The 17315-nt window shown below is 51.5% G+C and overlaps 1 protein-coding gene across 14 annotated transcripts in view; it reads left to right on the top strand.

Annotated features, from left to right (window-relative positions):
• The window catches only part of EHMT1 (euchromatic histone lysine methyltransferase 1), a 120456-nt gene that overhangs the window by 85569 nt on the left and 17572 nt on the right, over positions 1–17315 (top strand). For 12 of the 14 annotated variants that reach the window (XM_059865509.1, XM_059865507.1, XM_059865515.1 and 9 more), the window contains 9 exons: positions 1701–1846; positions 4698–4841; positions 6498–6724; positions 7346–7510; positions 8563–8645; positions 9872–9978; positions 11852–11974; positions 14148–14249; positions 14900–15004. In XM_059865509.1, the coding sequence (XP_059721492.1) occupies positions 1701–1846; positions 4698–4841; positions 6498–6724; positions 7346–7510; positions 8563–8645; positions 9872–9978; positions 11852–11974; positions 14148–14249; positions 14900–15004 (1202 nt within the window). The remainder of the gene's footprint in view (positions 1–1700; positions 1847–4697; positions 4842–6497; positions 6725–7345; positions 7511–8562; positions 8646–9871; positions 9979–11851; positions 11975–14147; positions 14250–14899; positions 15005–17315) is intronic. The other 2 variants (XM_059865519.1, XM_059865520.1) reach the window with 1 other exon arrangement.

The following is a 17315-nucleotide window of genomic DNA, read 5'->3' as shown; positions in this document are numbered from 1 at the left end:
GCTGGGATGGAATGAGGTTGTAGATGGGATCCCAGTTCCAGTGAGGCACGTTAGCTCAGGAATACTCTCCCCAAGGGTCCAAGGTACTGCCTCAGCCCTCAGCAGATCCCCTCCATTCCCTGAAATATGCTGATTCAGCATCCCCCCAGAACTGCTGCCGCTGGATTCCCTCAGGAATGGCTCGTTCAGCCCTGGGAAGGGGAGGGGCTGGTGCTGGGCCCTGGGTGCTGAGCCCCAGCTGCTGCTCCTAGTGCTGAACTCCCTCAGATCCAGCATCCCCTGGCTGGATCTGCCTGTCTGTCCCCACTGCTCCCTCAAAGCTTGTCTGGCTCCTTTGATAGAGGCACTTCAAAGAGAGGGTGGGAGCCTTCCCCACCAAGGGAGGGTCAGGAGGGATGAGGGATGCTTTCACCAGAGCCTCTGGATGTCAAACAGATTAGGGAAGTGACAGCTCGGAAGGCGAGGAATGAGCTTTGTGATTTGTGCTCCCAGAGAAAACTCTTAAACCTTTAAGATCTTGACAGGATTTTACATGAAAACAGCAAGGACTTTCCCTGGCCTTGTATGTCATGAAATATCCCTTTGCTGGGCTTGGGCTTGCAGCTTGTTGGCTCAAGGAATTGCTGATGGGATGAAAGGGGCTCGTGCTCGGCCGGCAGGGTCAGAGCCACGGGCAGGGTGCTCTGGGGGAAGGCTGTCACTGCCAGGGCAGCTGAGCAGGAATCTACCCCAGGGATGAAGTTAAATCTGCAAAACCTCACAGCAAGAGAGCTCTCCATTCCCATTCAAAAACTTGAAAAATAGCAGCAAGCTTCTTTCTCAGTGTGAATCAATCCCATAGCAGTGGGCAGGGAAAGCTTGGGATGAAAGCTTCAGGGTGAACCAGCCCCAAGCCCAGAGGATTCTGTGCTGCTGACACTGCAGAGATGGTTTGGTGCAGGTCTGGAAGAGGAGGGTAGGACTGGAATCAACCCCCTCGTCACTAGGCCAGTGTTTAGCAATCCTGGGTAACCCAGTGATTGCTTTCACTCCAGAGGAACCACAGGAATATTCCACAGTGACCCCCCTCAGAAGCTCTCATCCACCTTTGCATAGGTTTGTAAATGCTCAGTATCTGAGAGGAGATGAGGAAAAGGCAAGAACATTGGAGCATCTTGCTGCTTTCTTTTCCCTGGTTTGTTCTCTTTCCAAAATAAATAATTTGTGGTTGGCTGACACCAAACAGTCCCAGGAATTTTGTTTTCCCATCTGTGTAATAAGCCTTTGCAAATAGGAGTTTGTGCTTTCCTGATCATCTCTATTTATCACTCCAGTGCCTATTCAAATTTCCAGCTCTGGGTGGTTTCCTGCAAATTTCCTGGTGCCAGAGCCCAGTGTTGTGGGGAGGGGAAAGAGGCTGATAAAAACCTGCACCTCATTGCTTGGCCTTTTTGAGGTTTTCTCAGAATAAACTGATCTTAACTTATCACTCTTGATTTCAGCACAGTCAGCTGAGTGTGGCTGGACTTGGAAAAGTGCAGGAGGCTTTTGCAAACTCCAGCTGGTGTTAAAGGGTCTCTTTTACAGGGTGCTGCTAAAGCCTGGAGAGCGTTTCGGGACATGGAATGGGAAGGTGTCACAGGGCATGGCTGGTGTTGATGGACTGAATCCTTTCTCCTGGCAGAGAACTGGGGTTCATTCACTGGTTTTCTGTGCCCCAGGTCTCTCCAATGGCCCTGAAGCCATGGAAGTGGATGGTCTGCAGGAAGTGCCCCTGTGCAGCTGTCGAATGGAAACCCCCAAAAGCAGAGAGATCACCACGTTAGCCAACAACCAGTGCATGGCCACAGAGAGCGTGGACAACGAGGTAGGAGCCTGTCCTTTAGCTCCCCACAGCCTTTCCTGCTGAGGCCAAGGCCAGAAAGAGTGACAAGCTGTGCCAGGAGCACGTGTGGATCACTCAGGGGCTCTGGGCCTGCTAGACTGGGACCCACTGGTGTGAGGAGGGGCAGGGCCCGTGTCCCCCCCCTCAGCCGAGGGCCCCTGCACTCTGTGCCTGTCCCAGCACTGGGGGAGGCCACTGGGGAGGGAGCAGCTCTGTGGCTGCCCTGGGAGAGGCTCTGGGTGCCTCTCTCGGGCTCGTCCTGGCCTGTGTGCCTGGTTGTGGTTGATGTAACATTCACACTTCAGGCCAAACTGGCTCAGGTACAGGAGCCTGCAGCAGATGGAGAAAACCCACTCAAGGATTGGAGCTGCTTTCCCCTGACTGTGAAGGAACTGCTGCAAACCTTTCTGTGGCCAGGTGTTGAGTTCAGGAGCTTGGCATGGCCTCTGCTGCCCCAGCCTTTCTCTCTCCTCCTCTCTTTCTCTCCCAAAGCTTCCATGTCCTGGCAGCTGTGCAGCCCCAGGTCTGACAGGGATTGCACTCGATGCCTTTGGGTCACAGCCAGGCTGCTTGGGCTCCACTGGTTCCAGAAGTGTGGAAGGAAGTGGCAGAAGTGACTCCATTCCAAAATCTGGAAAGTGGGAACTGCAGGGCAGGAATGTCTTGATGGATTCTCCTTTTACTGGGTTTCTTTTCAGCTTCAGCCTCCCTGCAGCACTCTCATACTCACCAGTGGTAGCACAAGGAGTGAGAATATCCCTAGTTCTCCTCTAGGATCCCAGGAGAAAGGTGGATGGAGGGACAAAGGGATAATCAGGTTTGTAGACCAGCTCTGCTTCTGTTAGTATGTGCTGGTACCTGCAGAGAGAGGAATTTCCAAAGAATGACAAAATTGATTCATTAAAGAGAAAATATCCTGGGAGACTCATCAGAGAGAGGAGGACCCTGGGGTTTCTAAACAAACACAAGGTGTGTGAAAAAATTCCTGCTCCTGGCTGTGGTGAGTTGACAGTTCTGTCCCTGGATAAATCACAGGGAGGAATAGCAAAGGCCATGCTTTGTGTTAGATTCTTTTTGATAATGGGATAAGTGACTCAGAGATGTTATACGTGTGAATAGTTGCTTCTCCAGACTGTCAGGTCCTTGGAGAGTGTTATAAATAGTTATGAGCACCCTGCTGCACTCTCTAATGGTTGGAAAATTGCAATTAATCATGTTGAACTTGTTCTAGAGTTTCTAACAAATAAAAGAGTGTGGTATAACAGCTCAGGGTCTTCCTCACATGGGTAATGCAGCTCTCCACAAGTCAATGGAATTTCCTCAGCTCAGTAAAATTCCTCCTCAGGAAAAGATCCATGGTCCCCTTGTGCCACCCTGCAGCCCCTGGGCTCAGTCTGACCAAGGTGTCCCTGCCACAGGAAGTCTTTGCAGCTGGAATTTGGGAAAGCTGAACTGGAGATGCTGGGGTGAATGATGAGCCCAGGTTAAAATCCATTCTCTTTTCCCACAGGGAAAAAAGTTGCATCTGCAGGAGTGGAATTTAGGAAAAATCAGAGAGAAAGCTTAGTTTTGTTGAGGAAAAGCAGCAAATCCTTGGCTGGAGCAGAGGGACAGTCTGTGGCACTGAGTCCCTGACTGACTCTGTCATGAGCACAATAAATTCTCCACCTTCCCTCCAAGGGACCCTTTTTTGGAGCAGCCTTTCACCTTGATATTTCTAGTTTATAAATCTTCTTTGCCAGGTATTTTGGAAAAGCAAGATTATTATCAAGGGGAGCTTGAAACAGACACAAAGAGTGTCCTGTCTTGCTGGCAGGTGACAGCTGGGCTGGGACAGTGGTGCTGTAGGAGGTGCTACTCCCTCCTGGTGCAGCAGAGCAAGGAACACTGGCTGGGAGCAGGGAACCCCAGTTCTGGAACCTGCTGCCTGTAACAGGACAAGGTGGGGTGTGAGAAGGCATGGAGTGATAGGAAAAGGGGGATGGCTTCAAGCTGAAGGAGGACAGGTGAAGATTGGGAAGGAATTGTGAGGGTGGGCAGGCCCTGGCACAGGGTGCCCAGAGCAGCTGGGGCTGCCCCTGGATCCCTGGCAGTGCCCAAGGCCAGGCTGGACAGGGCTGGGAGCAGCCTGGGACAGTGGGAGGTGTCCCTGCCATGGCAGGGGTGGAAGTGGATGAGCTTTAAGGTCCCTTTCAACCCAAACCATTCCATGATTCTGTGAGCCTCTGATTTTTAAGCCCAGAGCTGTAAATTGGTGAAATCCTTTGGAAGACCTGCTCCAAACATGACTTTAGCTGAGCTCTCATGAAAGCCTGGCTCTTCATCCCTGTGGTCTGGGCAGGGGCCAGTGCTGGAACCAGTACAGACGATAACTTCACTGGCAATGAGGAGCAATTATTTTCCCCTCTATCTTCCTGTGCCTGGGAGTTTTGAGCAGTAACAAGATTTAGTGCGTATGGTCTCCTTCTCTTGGTCACTGACACCCGCTCTTCCTGGCAAGAGGAGAGTGTGTGTTGTGTGAGTCAGGCCCCTGGGACTGCCCCTTCTGCTGCTTGGCTGTTGCCTATTTCCAGTTATGATTTTGTTGTTGTTGTTGTTGCAAGGAACAAATGACTCGGGGTGCACATGCATGTTAGTTAGTAAATGATGCATTCCTTCCTGAGAGCAGCTCTCACAGCTTCCTGCTGCACTGCTAATGCTCTCTGGCACACAGCTGAATTCCTGTGAAAAAGCCAGGGCTCCTCGAGGCAGTGTGCAAAATCTTCCTCTGCACAAGCACAGGGAGTGGTGTGGTCTGCAGTAATTTCATTTCCTTTAATTTCTCCTGTTCCAGCTGGGCCGATGCACAAACAGTGTGGTTAAGTATGAACTGATGCGCCCGTCTAACAAAGTCCAGCTTTTGGTGCTGTGTGAGGACCATAGAGGGAGGATGGTGAAACACCAGTGTTGCCCTGGCTGTGGATACTTTTGCACTGCAGTAAGTTCGTGCTCTCAATCTAGGGAAGGGGGTACCTGTTGCAACAGCTGGAAGCTGAAGGTGGAGATGGTCCCTAAAGGGGTGTCCTGACTTCCTGGCATCAGCCCCTCCTCGTTCCACAGCACGTCAGGAGGTGTTTTCAATAGGAATGTGTGTGAGGGCAGCTGAAATCATCACCTTGACCTTCCTGGAGACCCCCAAGGGGTGTTTCCAAAGGGATTTCACATGCTGGAAGTCTTGCCTTTGGAATTGCTTTGGAACAAGGGTTTGTTGTTTTTCTTTGTGTACAGATCAATTGCACCCAAAAAAAGTCTTAGCTTGGTTTGTAAATGAAGCTGTGCCCCCACCTCTGTGTTCCCTCAGGATGGGGAACAATTAGGTTAGATATTAAGAAGATTAAATATTAGGAAGGAATTCTCCCCTGTGAGGGTGGGTGATCCTGGCACAGGGTGCCCAGAGAAGCTGTGGCTGCCCCTGGATCCTTGGCAGTGTCCAAGGCCAGGTTGGACAGGGCTTGGAACAACCTGGGACAGTGGGAGGTGTCCCTGCCCATGGCAGGGGGGTGGAACCAGATGTTCCTTCCTGTGATCTCCTGCTGCTTCTTCCACCTGTGCCACCGAGGCTCTTAAGGGACTTGGTGCAGTCCTTTAGTGGCCAGTGTCCTGCTTTCCCTGTGGATAAAGCTGAAGGGCACCAACTGAGGCCTCATGGAGTGATGATGAGGCTTAATTGTGTGATGCTGGTGTTCTTCAAGATGACTCAAGGAAAGATGCTGCAGTTGTCTCAAGCATTGTAGTAAGTGGAGCCATCCTGGGTTTTCTTGCTGAGTCAAAGATCATTTAGGAGATAAAACCCTCAAAACCCTTCAAGGCATTTGCAAAGCTGAAATAGAGTTAATTAGATTGTTTGGGAGGACTGGATTTGGGAGAAGAGGGGGTTTGGCTGGCCTTTCCTTGCACTCTCTTCCATCTCTCAGTGCTATGTGCTGGTGCACAGAGGTGAACCTGGAGTGTTTGTCTGTGCCACCATCACCAACCCAGAGCACAGCAGGGCTTCAGGCAGCACTGACACCACAGGCAGGGAGTTCTGGGCTCCTGCACAGCAGTTGCAGGGACTTTGCTAGAAAGGGAAAATAATTTTAAGAGGAATTGCCCAGTTTGTTGCATGAGCAGTGAGCTTGTTTGGGTTAATTAGGCTGGTCCAGGCAGAAGAGTCACATCACTTGGGTTACAGTGGGGTCAGTGACAGATTCATGCAAGTTCATGGTTTGTGTACAGCTGTGTTTCAGGTAGTTTTAATGCTGGCTCAGCACAGGTCTGAAGGTTTCTTTTCCAGTTTTGGGGGCGTCCTTACAGTGCACTGGCACTTCTAGAGACACAAGCGAGAACTTCAAGCGTTAGAGGGAAGAGCTGGAAATTGGGACTTCTTTGTTCTGTTTCCCAAACACAATTCAAAATCTTGCTTTGCAGTCCTTAACCAAGTGAGTTTTTCCCCCTTTACCTTGGTTTTGTTCTCTTCTAAAGAAGTGGCAGTGCTTGCTTTACTGTACTGGACGCAGCAGGGCCGAGAGAGGTGGTGAGAGGAGTGGCATGGAGCGTGTGCAGGGCGAGGCATGGGCCCAGCAGGGGCTGAATTCCTTCTCTGTGGTTTTTTAAGGGCACTTTCATGGAGTGTCAGCCCGAGAGCAGCATCTCCCACCGCTTCCACAAGAGCTGTGCCTCGCAGGTGAATGACACCAGCTACTGCCCTCACTGCGGGGAGGAGGCCTCCAAGGCCAAGGAGGTGACAATAGCCAAGGCTGACACCACCTCCACGGTGTCCCTGAGCTACGAGCAGCAGAAACCTGCAGCTGTGGAGGGCAGGGCCGACACCACCACGGGGAGGTGAGCACGGGGGCATGGGGGATCTCAAACCTCCTGCCAGGCCAGGCTTTGGTTTGGATGGTTGGGCTCCTCCTGATGAGCTGGGGGCTGCCTCAGCTGCGGGAGTCTGCAGGGGTGTTTTGGGTCACTCGCTGCCCCAGAGCTGAGGCAGAGGCTCTGGAGGTTGGGGGGTTCAGGAGTTAAACCATTCCTTCCTCTTATTGTTAGGAATGGAGTAATGGTGGAATTGGTTGGTACTGTCAGGTTTGCTCAGTGACAGCCATTCCCATCTGCAGCTCCTGACTCGCACCCATGAGAAGATGAAAACACAAATCAAACCAGCCCTGTGTTGAGCTCTGCTCGGACTTCCCATCCCATCTGGCCTTGTTTAAGTGGCTTTAAGACTTGCCCATGTGCCTGGGTCTCCTGTAGCACAGAGTACATCAAGATGTAGTCAGAGGGCAGTGCAATTCCTTTCTGGGGCAAGTTCTTACTGAAAAAGCTGTAAAATTTATTGGTTTCGATTTCAGTTACACTTATCTGTATTTAAAATGCATTTGCTTTTCTTTTTTGGCATAAGAGAAACATTGTTGTGTATTTTTAATGGTTGTGCTTTGGCTGTCTCTCATTTTTCCTCTTCAGTGGCACTGGGACGAGGTTGTCAGAGGAAGACAAGCCAGAAAGTTCGGCTGCTGAAGGGTTTGACATCCCTGGGTCTTCAGTTTTTCCAAAGCCTACTACTAGCTTGACCCAGGGACCAGTGAAAGAAACTCTGGAAAGTGCCCTGATTGCCCTGGACTCTGAAAAGTAAGAAAAAGACCATTGGGTCACTCCAGTTCCCAGCAAAGTTGCTTAGCCTAGAGAAAAGGAGATTTAGCTTTTCTGGATTTTGGTCCAACTCAGAGCTTTTTTTGTTCACTTCACTCATTAGTCATCCCCAGCAGATTTGGGAGAACTGTAACAGCTCTAAATGTCTTATTGATTTCTCTGGAGGATTTAGTTTTTCACTGGCTCTCCAGCTGCAGCTGTAACTTCTGGGAGCTCCTGTTCACAGTAGTGAGACCCAGAGTCTGTTGCTGAGCAGCACTGAACAGATCCAGCCCTCATTGGAACAGGACTGCCTGGGGCTGGAGCTGGAAGTTTTAAAACCTCCTTCTAGAGACTTTTTTTTCCGTATCAGAGAATCATGGAAAGGTTTGGGTTGGAATTGACCTTAAAGCTCATCCAGTTCCACCCTCTGCCATGGGCAGGGACACCTCCCGCTGTCCCAGGTTGCTCCAAGCCCCGTCCAACCTGGCCTTGGGCACTGCCAGGGATCCAGGGGCAGCCCCAGCTGCTCTGGGCACCCTGTGCCAGGGCCTCACCTCCCTCACAGGGAGGGATTTCTTTCATATGTTTAATCCTAAACATCCTGTCTTTCGGTTTGAAACCATTCCCTGGGTCCTGTCCCTCCATCCCTTGTCCCCAGGCCCTCTCCAGCTCTCCTGGAGCCCCTTTAGGCCCTGCAAGGGGCTCTGAGCTCTCCCTGGAGCCTTCTTTCCTCTGGATTAGCACCTCCAGCTCTCCCAGCCTGGCTCTGGAGCAGAGGGGCTCCGGCCCTTGGAGCATCTCAGGGACCTCCTCTGGATTCACTCCAGAGCTCCAGGTCCTCCTCGTGCCGGGGATCCCAGATTTGGAGGCAGCTCTGCAGGTGGGGTCTCACCTGAGCACGGGGGCAGAGGGGCAGAACTCCCCCTGCCCACACTGGGGGATGAGCCCAGAACTTTGTCAGGCCCAGGGTGGCAGCGAGGGGTGGCAGTGAGGGGTGACATTCCTGTTCTTCCCTGGGCACTAATTCCTCCTCTCTCCTGCCCCTGCAGGCCCAAGAAGCTGCGGTTCCACCCGAAGCAGCTCTACTTCTCTGCCAGGCAAGGGGAGCTGCAGAAGGTGCTGCTGATGTTGGGTAGGTGCCTCCTGCCCTGGCCAGGGCCTGTCTGGCAGCACTCCCAGCTCCTGCCAGGCAGTGCCAGCGGCCACTTCCCAGCAGGGCACCACGTCATCTCCCCAGTGCCCCTGGGGAGCAGGGAGATGCTGTGGGTGATGTGTCATTGGGAAGGCTTCCTCTCTCTGGGAAATGGGCACTGATCCCCACTTGTGTCTGCATCTGAGCGTGGCTTATCCAGACCAGCTGGCTGTGTCCCCACAATGACCTCCACGTGGTTTTTCCCATCCCCTCTCCAATCATGGGGCACATATTTGCATCCAGTAGAGAGGGAATAGATGGAGTCAGTTTAAGACCCATCAGCAAGAAAGCAAAAAGGAAGAGCCTTCAGTCCATGGGGTTTGTTTTGGGGTACAGAGGTGCCTATCACCAGATGCCTTTGAGCTGCTGAGCTTGTTTTTAGCATCCAATATTCCCCAGGAATTTCCCCCTCTGAAGGACACAATGTTTCACAAGGATGTTTCCTTTCCACTCCAATACTTTGCTGTACATTTTTGGATGCTTTCTGTTCTTGCCCTTTATCAGTTCCTTCTTTTTTTTTTTTGTCTAGCAAGTGTTTGCTCCATTGTTCGTGGTTTCAATAGCACAGAAATGTTATTCATTGATATTTAACTACAGCCTCATCATACACAACATGTTATCATGCCCAGACATCTTTGTCTGGCTGTCAGCATCATCTGTCAGTCTCTGCACAGCTGTGAGAATCTCTGGCCAGATCCTGAGCCTGTGTGGACAAATTCCATCCGTGTTGCAGCTCTGTATTTGCAGGGGTGCAAAAAGGATCACTAATATTAATCCCAGTTTATAGTGATGAGACAGAGCCCAGGTGGCACCAGCTCTTAGTTGTTCCCAATTTCTGGGTTGCTTTAAACCAAGCAGTGTTTTTTCTTTTTCTATCCTCGTGTGGTGTTTGTTGTTTTTGAGATGAGGCCTTTGGAGAGAAAGTAATGCCTTTAAAAGATATTGAATTCCATGGTGTTTCTGAGCTCTGGATTTGAGGGCTGTTGCATATTGAATGTGCAGGGGACTGCCCTGAGAGCTTTCTGGTGAAATGTGCAGTGAGATGTGAGCAGGGCTGAGGATGGGCTGGGAACCCATCCTTTAACAGCCTTCAGCTGAGACATGATTCTCCTGTTACACTTCAGTCTCTGAACTGTGCTTGAAAGTGTCTCTGCTCTGATTTGCAGTGGATGGAATTGACCCTAATTTTAAAATGGAGCATCAGAGTAAGAGGACCCCTCTCCATGCTGCTGCTGAGTCTGGCCACGTGGACATCTGCCACATGCTCATTCAGGTCTGTCTGCACTTCCAGCCCTCTGCACAAACCATTTTCTGTGGGCTTTGGTCTGCCCTGCATGGACATCAGCAGGGGAAAATCCCTCCTGTAAAAAACCTCCTCTGTCCCAGGGTTTGCTGAGGGAGGAGTGGGGCAGAGTAACGGGAGGGCACAGCTGGAATTGTCCTGCTGGAATTGTCCTGTTCTCCAGGCAAGGAGCAGGGGAAGATTTGGTGCAGGGCACTGCAGGGCAGCTGGGGATCTGTGCCTAAGCACAGCCAGAGCTGGGCACTGCCAGATGTGCCAGCACAGCCTGATGCACTGCCAGATGTGCCAGCACAGCCTGATGCACTGCCAGATGTGCTGCCAGGCTGCAGGAGATCTCCAAGCTCTTGGTTTTGATCTCCAAGCCAGGTTGCTCTTGGTGATGAGGGCAGTGAGGCTCTGGAGCCTGGAAGCTGCCAGGCCCTGCCTTCCCTTCTGTCAAAACCTGAGGAGCTCCAGCAGGATTTTCCTCTGCAGCATAAATGTCTCACATGTGGAAAGGAGTGAAGGGAAGATGCAAGTTTGGTTTGTTGGCTGAGATTTAGATTCTAACTGAGGGAAGATGGTCAAAGCTTGTAGGGATGTTGTTGAGCCTGCTCCAAAACAATGTGAAGAAGAAAAAGAAGCATTTAAAAAGTTATAGATTTTCTTTTTGTACTGGTACCTTGTCTGGAGTGACTGGAAATGTGTTGTGTTTACACTGTGGGATTGGGAAGCCTTAAAGGGCTGTTGAGAAGGCAGCAGTGACTGGCCCTTGGAAAAGATCCTGCTGGGCTGGTGCCTTTCAGCACCTGGAGCTGGACGCTTTCAGGTACTGTTTGAAGGCAGCAATGGACCTCCCTGGCTGCTCTGACTGAAATTACTGCCTGTGAAGACAGTGGAATGAGGAAAAGGAGCAAAACTTGTGAGATATCACAAACAATTTAATTATCAGTAGGGTTGGTTTGTTTCCAGAGTGCTTCATCTTGTCTTTCCCTGAGGTCTGGCTTCTGCAGCAGCCCAGTGTTTGGCTGGGAATGGCCCCAGCTTGTTCCACTTGAAATGCCTCTGCTCTGCCCTGGTTTAAATAGCTCTGGCTGGGGAAAAGAGTCAAAACAAAGGAATTCAGTGGGGGGCACCTGAAAACAGCTCCTGGTGCCAGGTGAACTTGAGTCAGCTGCTGTGAACAGGTCTGAGCCTCACACACACCCCTGCCAAGAGCTGTGTGTCTGAGAGCTTTTGGGTTTAAGTTTTGGGTTCCTGAGCTCAGCCCAAGGGCTAAAGCAGGCAGGATAACCTGACAGAGCCATGGCTTGGAAGGAGTGAGGTGCTGGTGTGAGGCACTCTGGGCTGAGCTGAACAGATGCTCAGAGACCTCTGTGGAAGTGCCACTGACTTCCACAGGAATATTTAGCCAATCCCCAGGATATTTTTTACAGCTCCTGCCTCTGTTGCCATCAGCAAGTTGTTCCTACTGCTTGTGACATTGAGAGGAGCTGGTTGTTGGAGGCTAAATGATAGACCAGGGAAGACAAAGCTGCTGGAAAAAGGAGGAGGCTGACTTTCCCAAATTGTTACACAAACAATATCCAGCAAGTAGGAGTACAAAATCTGGTAATAACAGGAGTTCTTTAATACCAGCTGCTGGCTTCCTTACAGTTCCTTCCTGGCTGGGAAGACAGGAGGGGGGGCAGGCAGTGTGTGCTGTTTCCAGAGCAGGTGGACTTGCACTGCCTTCTTTCCTCATTCTACTTCTTTTTTATCCCTTTTTTCCCCTGCTTAATATGGCTAAATTTCAAGTATTAAATCTCTACTGCCACATCCTTCCTCTGCTAACTGTCCTTGTCCCTGCCCTGGCTCCCAACAGGCTGGTGCTAACATTGACACCTGCTCTGAGGACCAGAGGACCCCGCTGATGGAAGCAGCAGAAAACAACCACCTGGAAACTGTGAAATACCTGATCAAGGCTGGAGCACTAGTAGATCCCAAGGTAGCAGTTTATTCCTTCCCTTTTTCTCCTGAGGAACCCTCTGTCCAACATTTCTTCCTTGAAGTTTTGGGTGGAAGTGCCCAGGCTGAGGAGAAATGGACTGGTTTGTCTTGGAGTGGAGGCTGGAGGTGTCATAATCTCATTTTTCTGCTGACCATGAGCTGTTAGGGGCAAGTGTTGCCACTTGTCCCTGTAGTTTGTGGCACCATATGTCAGGAGGTTTGATTTCATAGGTCTTAGTGTCACAAATCCACTGCAGTGGAGCTGGATTTCAGAGTTCCCTTCTCTGTAGGCTCTGTAGGCTCTAATAATGAGAGTTTTGGGGTGATGTTTTAAATAGGCTGGTAATTAGGTGCTTGCCAAGCCAGGAAAAATGACAGAGGAAGCTTTCCTTTTCAAAGGACTGATGTGTGGATTCTTGCACTCATGCTGCAGTGGCAAAATTGAACTCCATCTTTAAACTCTACCCCTTAATTTAAACCAAAACAATAAAATGCAGCTGTCTCTTTGCCTTTAGCATGCTCTGGATGCTTTGCAATCTTGGAAAATACACAGACCATTTGTTAGTCCCATAAATCAGATGCTGTTTGGAACACAGGAACCCTCCCCATGCAAACTTATTGTCACAACCTGCTGCCCTTGCTAGGTTTGGGAGGAGCTGGGAGCACTGCACAAGGTATCAGGGGCTGCCCAATCCAGGCCCTAAATGGATCCTTGGGAGGCTGGTTCTGAGCTGGGAGGGGGAAAGGACAGGACAGGCACCTGTGGCTTTGTGCTGGCCACTGTCCCAGGTGCCTTGGAGCAGCCCAGACATCTCTCACCTGATTCATTCCTGTGGAAAAGAGGGGAGTTTGTGTTTCTGAAGGTCAAGGGAAGGAGATAAATTCTGAGCTTGCACAAGCAAATTAGAAGCCTCAGACCACATCTGAGGTCTAGGCTAGCTGATGATGTTAATTAGTTTCTTGCAGCATCTCAGGCCTCTGTTTGAAGCAGCAGCATTGGTTTGGAAGCAGCTCCAGCCCTTACCTGGGGCAGGTGTGTGCAGAGCCCTGGGACTGCAGGGCAGAGAGCTGGGTGGAGGCTCCCCAGCCCCCAGGGTGAAGCTGTTGGTTCTGTTTCCAGTGTGGAAAAGCCCCACTCAAAACCTGAACAACCTTTACAATAAAACCTGCCTGCTCTCCCAGGGCTGGGGAGCTGCACTTGATTCTTGCCCATCCAAGGGGAAAGCTGTGGAATTATTCAGCTGGAGCAGGCACATGTGGGGGTGTAGAAACTCTTTCTGTGTCCCAAGGAGCCCTCCTGGTGCAATCCCTGACCTGAGATGTCCCCTCCTTGCTCAGAGAGTTGCTCCCTCAGCCTGTATCACATCAGCTCCATCCCAAAGCTCTCACCTCCAGCGTTGCTCCCAGGGATTTAGCTGGAAGGAATCATTTGGTTTTCTCAGTCTTTCATTTCCTCCTCCTGATTTCCTGCTCTCTGGGCCTTGCTCTGTGCGAAGCTCTTGGGATATAAATGCCTGATAAAAGTCAGGCTGCTGCCAGAGAGATCTTTGGTGGGAGGGTGGGAGCATCTCCATCATGACTCACAGCCTGTCCATCTCCTCCAGGCCTGCATTCCCAGCTCCCAAAGGCATTTTTCCTTTCAACCTTGGGGGTTGTTTTTTATCTCCAGTCTGTGCAGATGGCTGTGGGCAGGCTGGGGACCTGGTCTCCCTGGAGAGAGACACCACAGCCCTGGACCTGCTGCCAGGTACTGGGATAAGGCCTTGGACTAGCAAAACCCAGCAAAAAGCCTGGAGAAATGGAGCATTTCAGCTTGAGACAAAGTGATTTTTCAGATGTAAAGTGCAAACTTTGCCTGTGTAAGGGATTTGTGCTTCCCTTTGGCTCTCCAGCACATGGAGGGGAGTGGGAAAGGGGCTGTTGGAGAAATGGGGCATCACTGCCAAGGTTTGGGGTTGGTACCTTCCCCAGGCCTTGCAAAGCCCTTTCCTTCTCTGCAGGGTGGCACCTCTTTGGTGTAAAGCTCCCAAGCTCTGCTTAGTGCTGGCCCTGGCTCCTGCTCTCTGCCCTCCTGGCAGTGGGGTGGAGACTTTTGGAATTCCCTTCTCCATCTGGGAACTCCTCTGCTGTTCCTGAGCATCGCTGAGGGTCTGTTCTGTGGTTGTGTGCAGGATGCTGAGGGCTCCACGTGTCTGCACCTGGCAGCCAAGAAGGGGCACTACGACGTGGTGCAGTACCTGCTCTCCAATGGGAAGATGGATGTCAACTGCCAGGTGAGGCTTCCCCGGGGCAGGAGCTGCTTGCCCAGGTCAGGGACTCCCTCAGCACTTGAGTGCTCGCTCAAGTACAGTCCTGCTGCTGGGGGACACCTCCAGATCACCACAGGGTGACAATTCTGTGCCCCTCCCTCTGCCAGGGAGGGTGATTCCTCACTGACCTCAGGAAACTCCCCTTGATTTGCAGTTTCTCCTTGAATTTGCTGTGGATCCTGCTGCTCCAGGGTGTCCCTGAGTTTTTCCTACTGGGGGGATCATGGACAATGGTGTGGGATGGGCTGAGCCTGGCACTTTTCACTGTGGGGTTTGTCCATTGCCCTTGGGGTTTATCTGTTGCTGTGGGGTGAGACAGAGGTGGGGGTAGGGACAGAGGTAATTAACCTGGGGCTAGGACAGCTCCCCCAGGCTTCTCAGAGAGTTTCTGTAAGATCTTTCACACACCCTGGGTGCTCCTCGTGCCTTTTGGACAGTCGGTGTGCTGGAACAAGCTGGAGGTGCAGTGCCAGCCTGCTGAGCTGCAGCAAACTCCAGCAGGCTCAGGTGTGCTGCTCCCAGCCACTCTGGGCTCTGAGGGACCTGCAGCAGGGAGGGGGAGGGCAGGGCTGGTATGTGTGAGGGCTGTGTGTCACCCTGCTGTCCCCTCCCAGGACGACGGTGGCTGGACGCCGATGATCTGGGCCACGGAGTACAAACACATCGAGCTGGTGAAGCTGCTGCTGGCCAAGGGCTCGGACATCAACATCCGTGACAATGTAAGGCTCCCCTGGGACCTCCTGCAGAAATTGCAGTCCCTGCTGAAACCCCAGACACACCCCAGGTGACAGGTTTTGGGCTCAGTCCCACTCAGTGTGAGTGAGAAGTGTCTGGTGAGAGGGTTTTCCTGAGTTCTGGGCAGAAGTTTGGCAGCTGGGGTTGTGCTGTCCCTGCAGCTGCTCTGTAAGGATGCTGTGTGCAATCCTCAGCTCTGAGCCTCCCTGCTTCCCATCCCTCTGTGCTCCCACTGCACACTGCACCAGGCAGATCCCCTTAGTCCACACTTACCAGCTCTGTGTTTGTCCCAGGCCAGTGACTCTGGGTATGGTTTGGGGCACCCTGTGTGCCTTCTGAGGGGAATGAGCTCCTGTCTGTGTTTCTGGATGGGCTGGGCACTCTGCCAGCAGCTATCAAAGCCTGGCTTTTCCTGGCATCCCTGGCACGAAGCTCTGATGTGTCCGGAGCTGGAGCTGCCCTTCACCTCCCTAAATCCTGCTCCAGTGGGATGCACTCTGTGCTTGAGTCCCTGGGAGCTTGTGGGACCCCCAGCTCTGCCTGTGGGGCTGTGCCAGCTGCTTTCCAGGGATTTCCAGGGAAACAGAGAAGATACAAAGAGATACTGTCTGCTTTTTCCAGCCTTCTTCAGGGGCATCATTGTATCAGCACTGCTCCTCTGTTTCTCTTATTATACTATGTTTCTCATTCTTTTCTTGGAGTCTCTAAGGATGTTGAAGTGTGGTGTCTCACCCCATCCCTGTCCAGGGCCAGGTTGGACAAGGTTTGGAGCCACCTGGGAAAAGTGGGAGGTGTCCCTGTCCATGGCAGGAGCTGGCACTGGATAAGCTTTGAGGTCCCAACCAAACCAAACCAAACCAAACCAAACCAAACCAAACCAAACCAAACCAAACCAAACCAAACCAAACCAAACCCAACCCCTCTGTGTTTCTATGGTTGTGTGGTTTAACCCCAGCCAGGCACCAAGCCCCTCACAGCCCCTTGCTCTCTCCCCCACCAGTGGGGAGGGAATCAGAAGGGTTAAAAGGTAGAAAAAGATTCGTGGGTTGAGATTCAGTTTAATGGAAAAGCCAAAGGCACACACACAAGCAGAGCAAAACAGGGAATTCTTTCCCTGCTTCCCATGGTTTGGCAGGTGTTCAGGAGCTCCAGGAGAGCCCCACCCATGGAACAGTGACCTGGGAAGACAAAAACCATCACTCCAAACACCCCCCTTCCTCCTTTCCCCACTTTATATCCTGAGCTGATGTCAGATGGTCTGGAATGTCCCTTTGGTCAGGGTCACCTGTCCTGCTGTGTCCTCCCAGCTTTCCATGTCCCCCAGTCTCCTCCCCAGTGAGGCAGCACAGGACAGACCCGGCTCTGTGTCAGCCCTGCTCAGCAGGTGACATCTCTGTGTCCCAACCCCTGTGTTCAGCACAGCCCCCCACCAGCCACTGGGAGAAACATTAGCTCTGTCCCAGCCAGACACAGCACACTTAGGTGGTTCCCAGTTCCCAGGCAGGTCTGGATCCAATCCTGTTCCTACAAACGAAAGTCAAGGTGAGAGGAGGCTTTTGGGGCTGTTACATCTGTTTGCTGACTCGGAACAAAACAGACTCTTTGATCTGTCACAGCTTCAAGATCACACATTAATGATGAACATCAAATCAACTCAGTCAACTATTTACTTGAAAGAAAACTGTGCTCTTAACAGCTGTGTGTGTGACACATCTATCCTGGAGCTGCAGCTGGGGTGTCCTGCTTTATGTGGTTCAGGACAAATGTCACTCGTGCTGGGAAACATCCTGCTCTGGGAGAAATGCTTTGCTTGTGATGATGCTGCTTTTTAGGCAGGAGCAGTGCAAGGCAGAGCACCAGTCCAGGTGTCTGTGACCTGTCTGAGCTGCAGCATGTGGGTGCAAGCCACAGGATGGATGTTTTCTGTAAATTGTGTGGGGTTTTTCTAGATGCCTCTGTAAAGGGAAGCAGGGGCTGGGTAGGAAAGTGCCTCCCTCTCCCTGAAGTGTGGCAATAGCTCCCTATTCAAGGCAGGACCTTAAGTTACATGATAACAGCTCAAATACTCCAGCAGCAGCTTTGTTTTTGCTTTAAAAAGAAGAAAAAAAGGGGAATAGCTGGGTGATCATTACTATCATTTCAGTGTTGTCATCAATGTCTTTAGAGCCTGTCATGGGGAAGGGATCGACGTGTGCTGCAAATTGCAGTGTAACAGAAAACAGGATCATCCCTTAAAATATCTCCATCAGAAAGATGAGTGTTCAGCTATTTCCAGTGCTGCTAGTGAGAGATGAG

Source organism: Haemorhous mexicanus, chromosome 21 (genome assembly GCF_027477595.1).
Source record: "Haemorhous mexicanus isolate bHaeMex1 chromosome 21, bHaeMex1.pri, whole genome shotgun sequence".
NCBI lineage: Eukaryota > Metazoa > Chordata > Aves > Passeriformes > Fringillidae > Haemorhous > Haemorhous mexicanus.
This window is presented reverse-complemented; position numbering and strand designations above follow the sequence as displayed.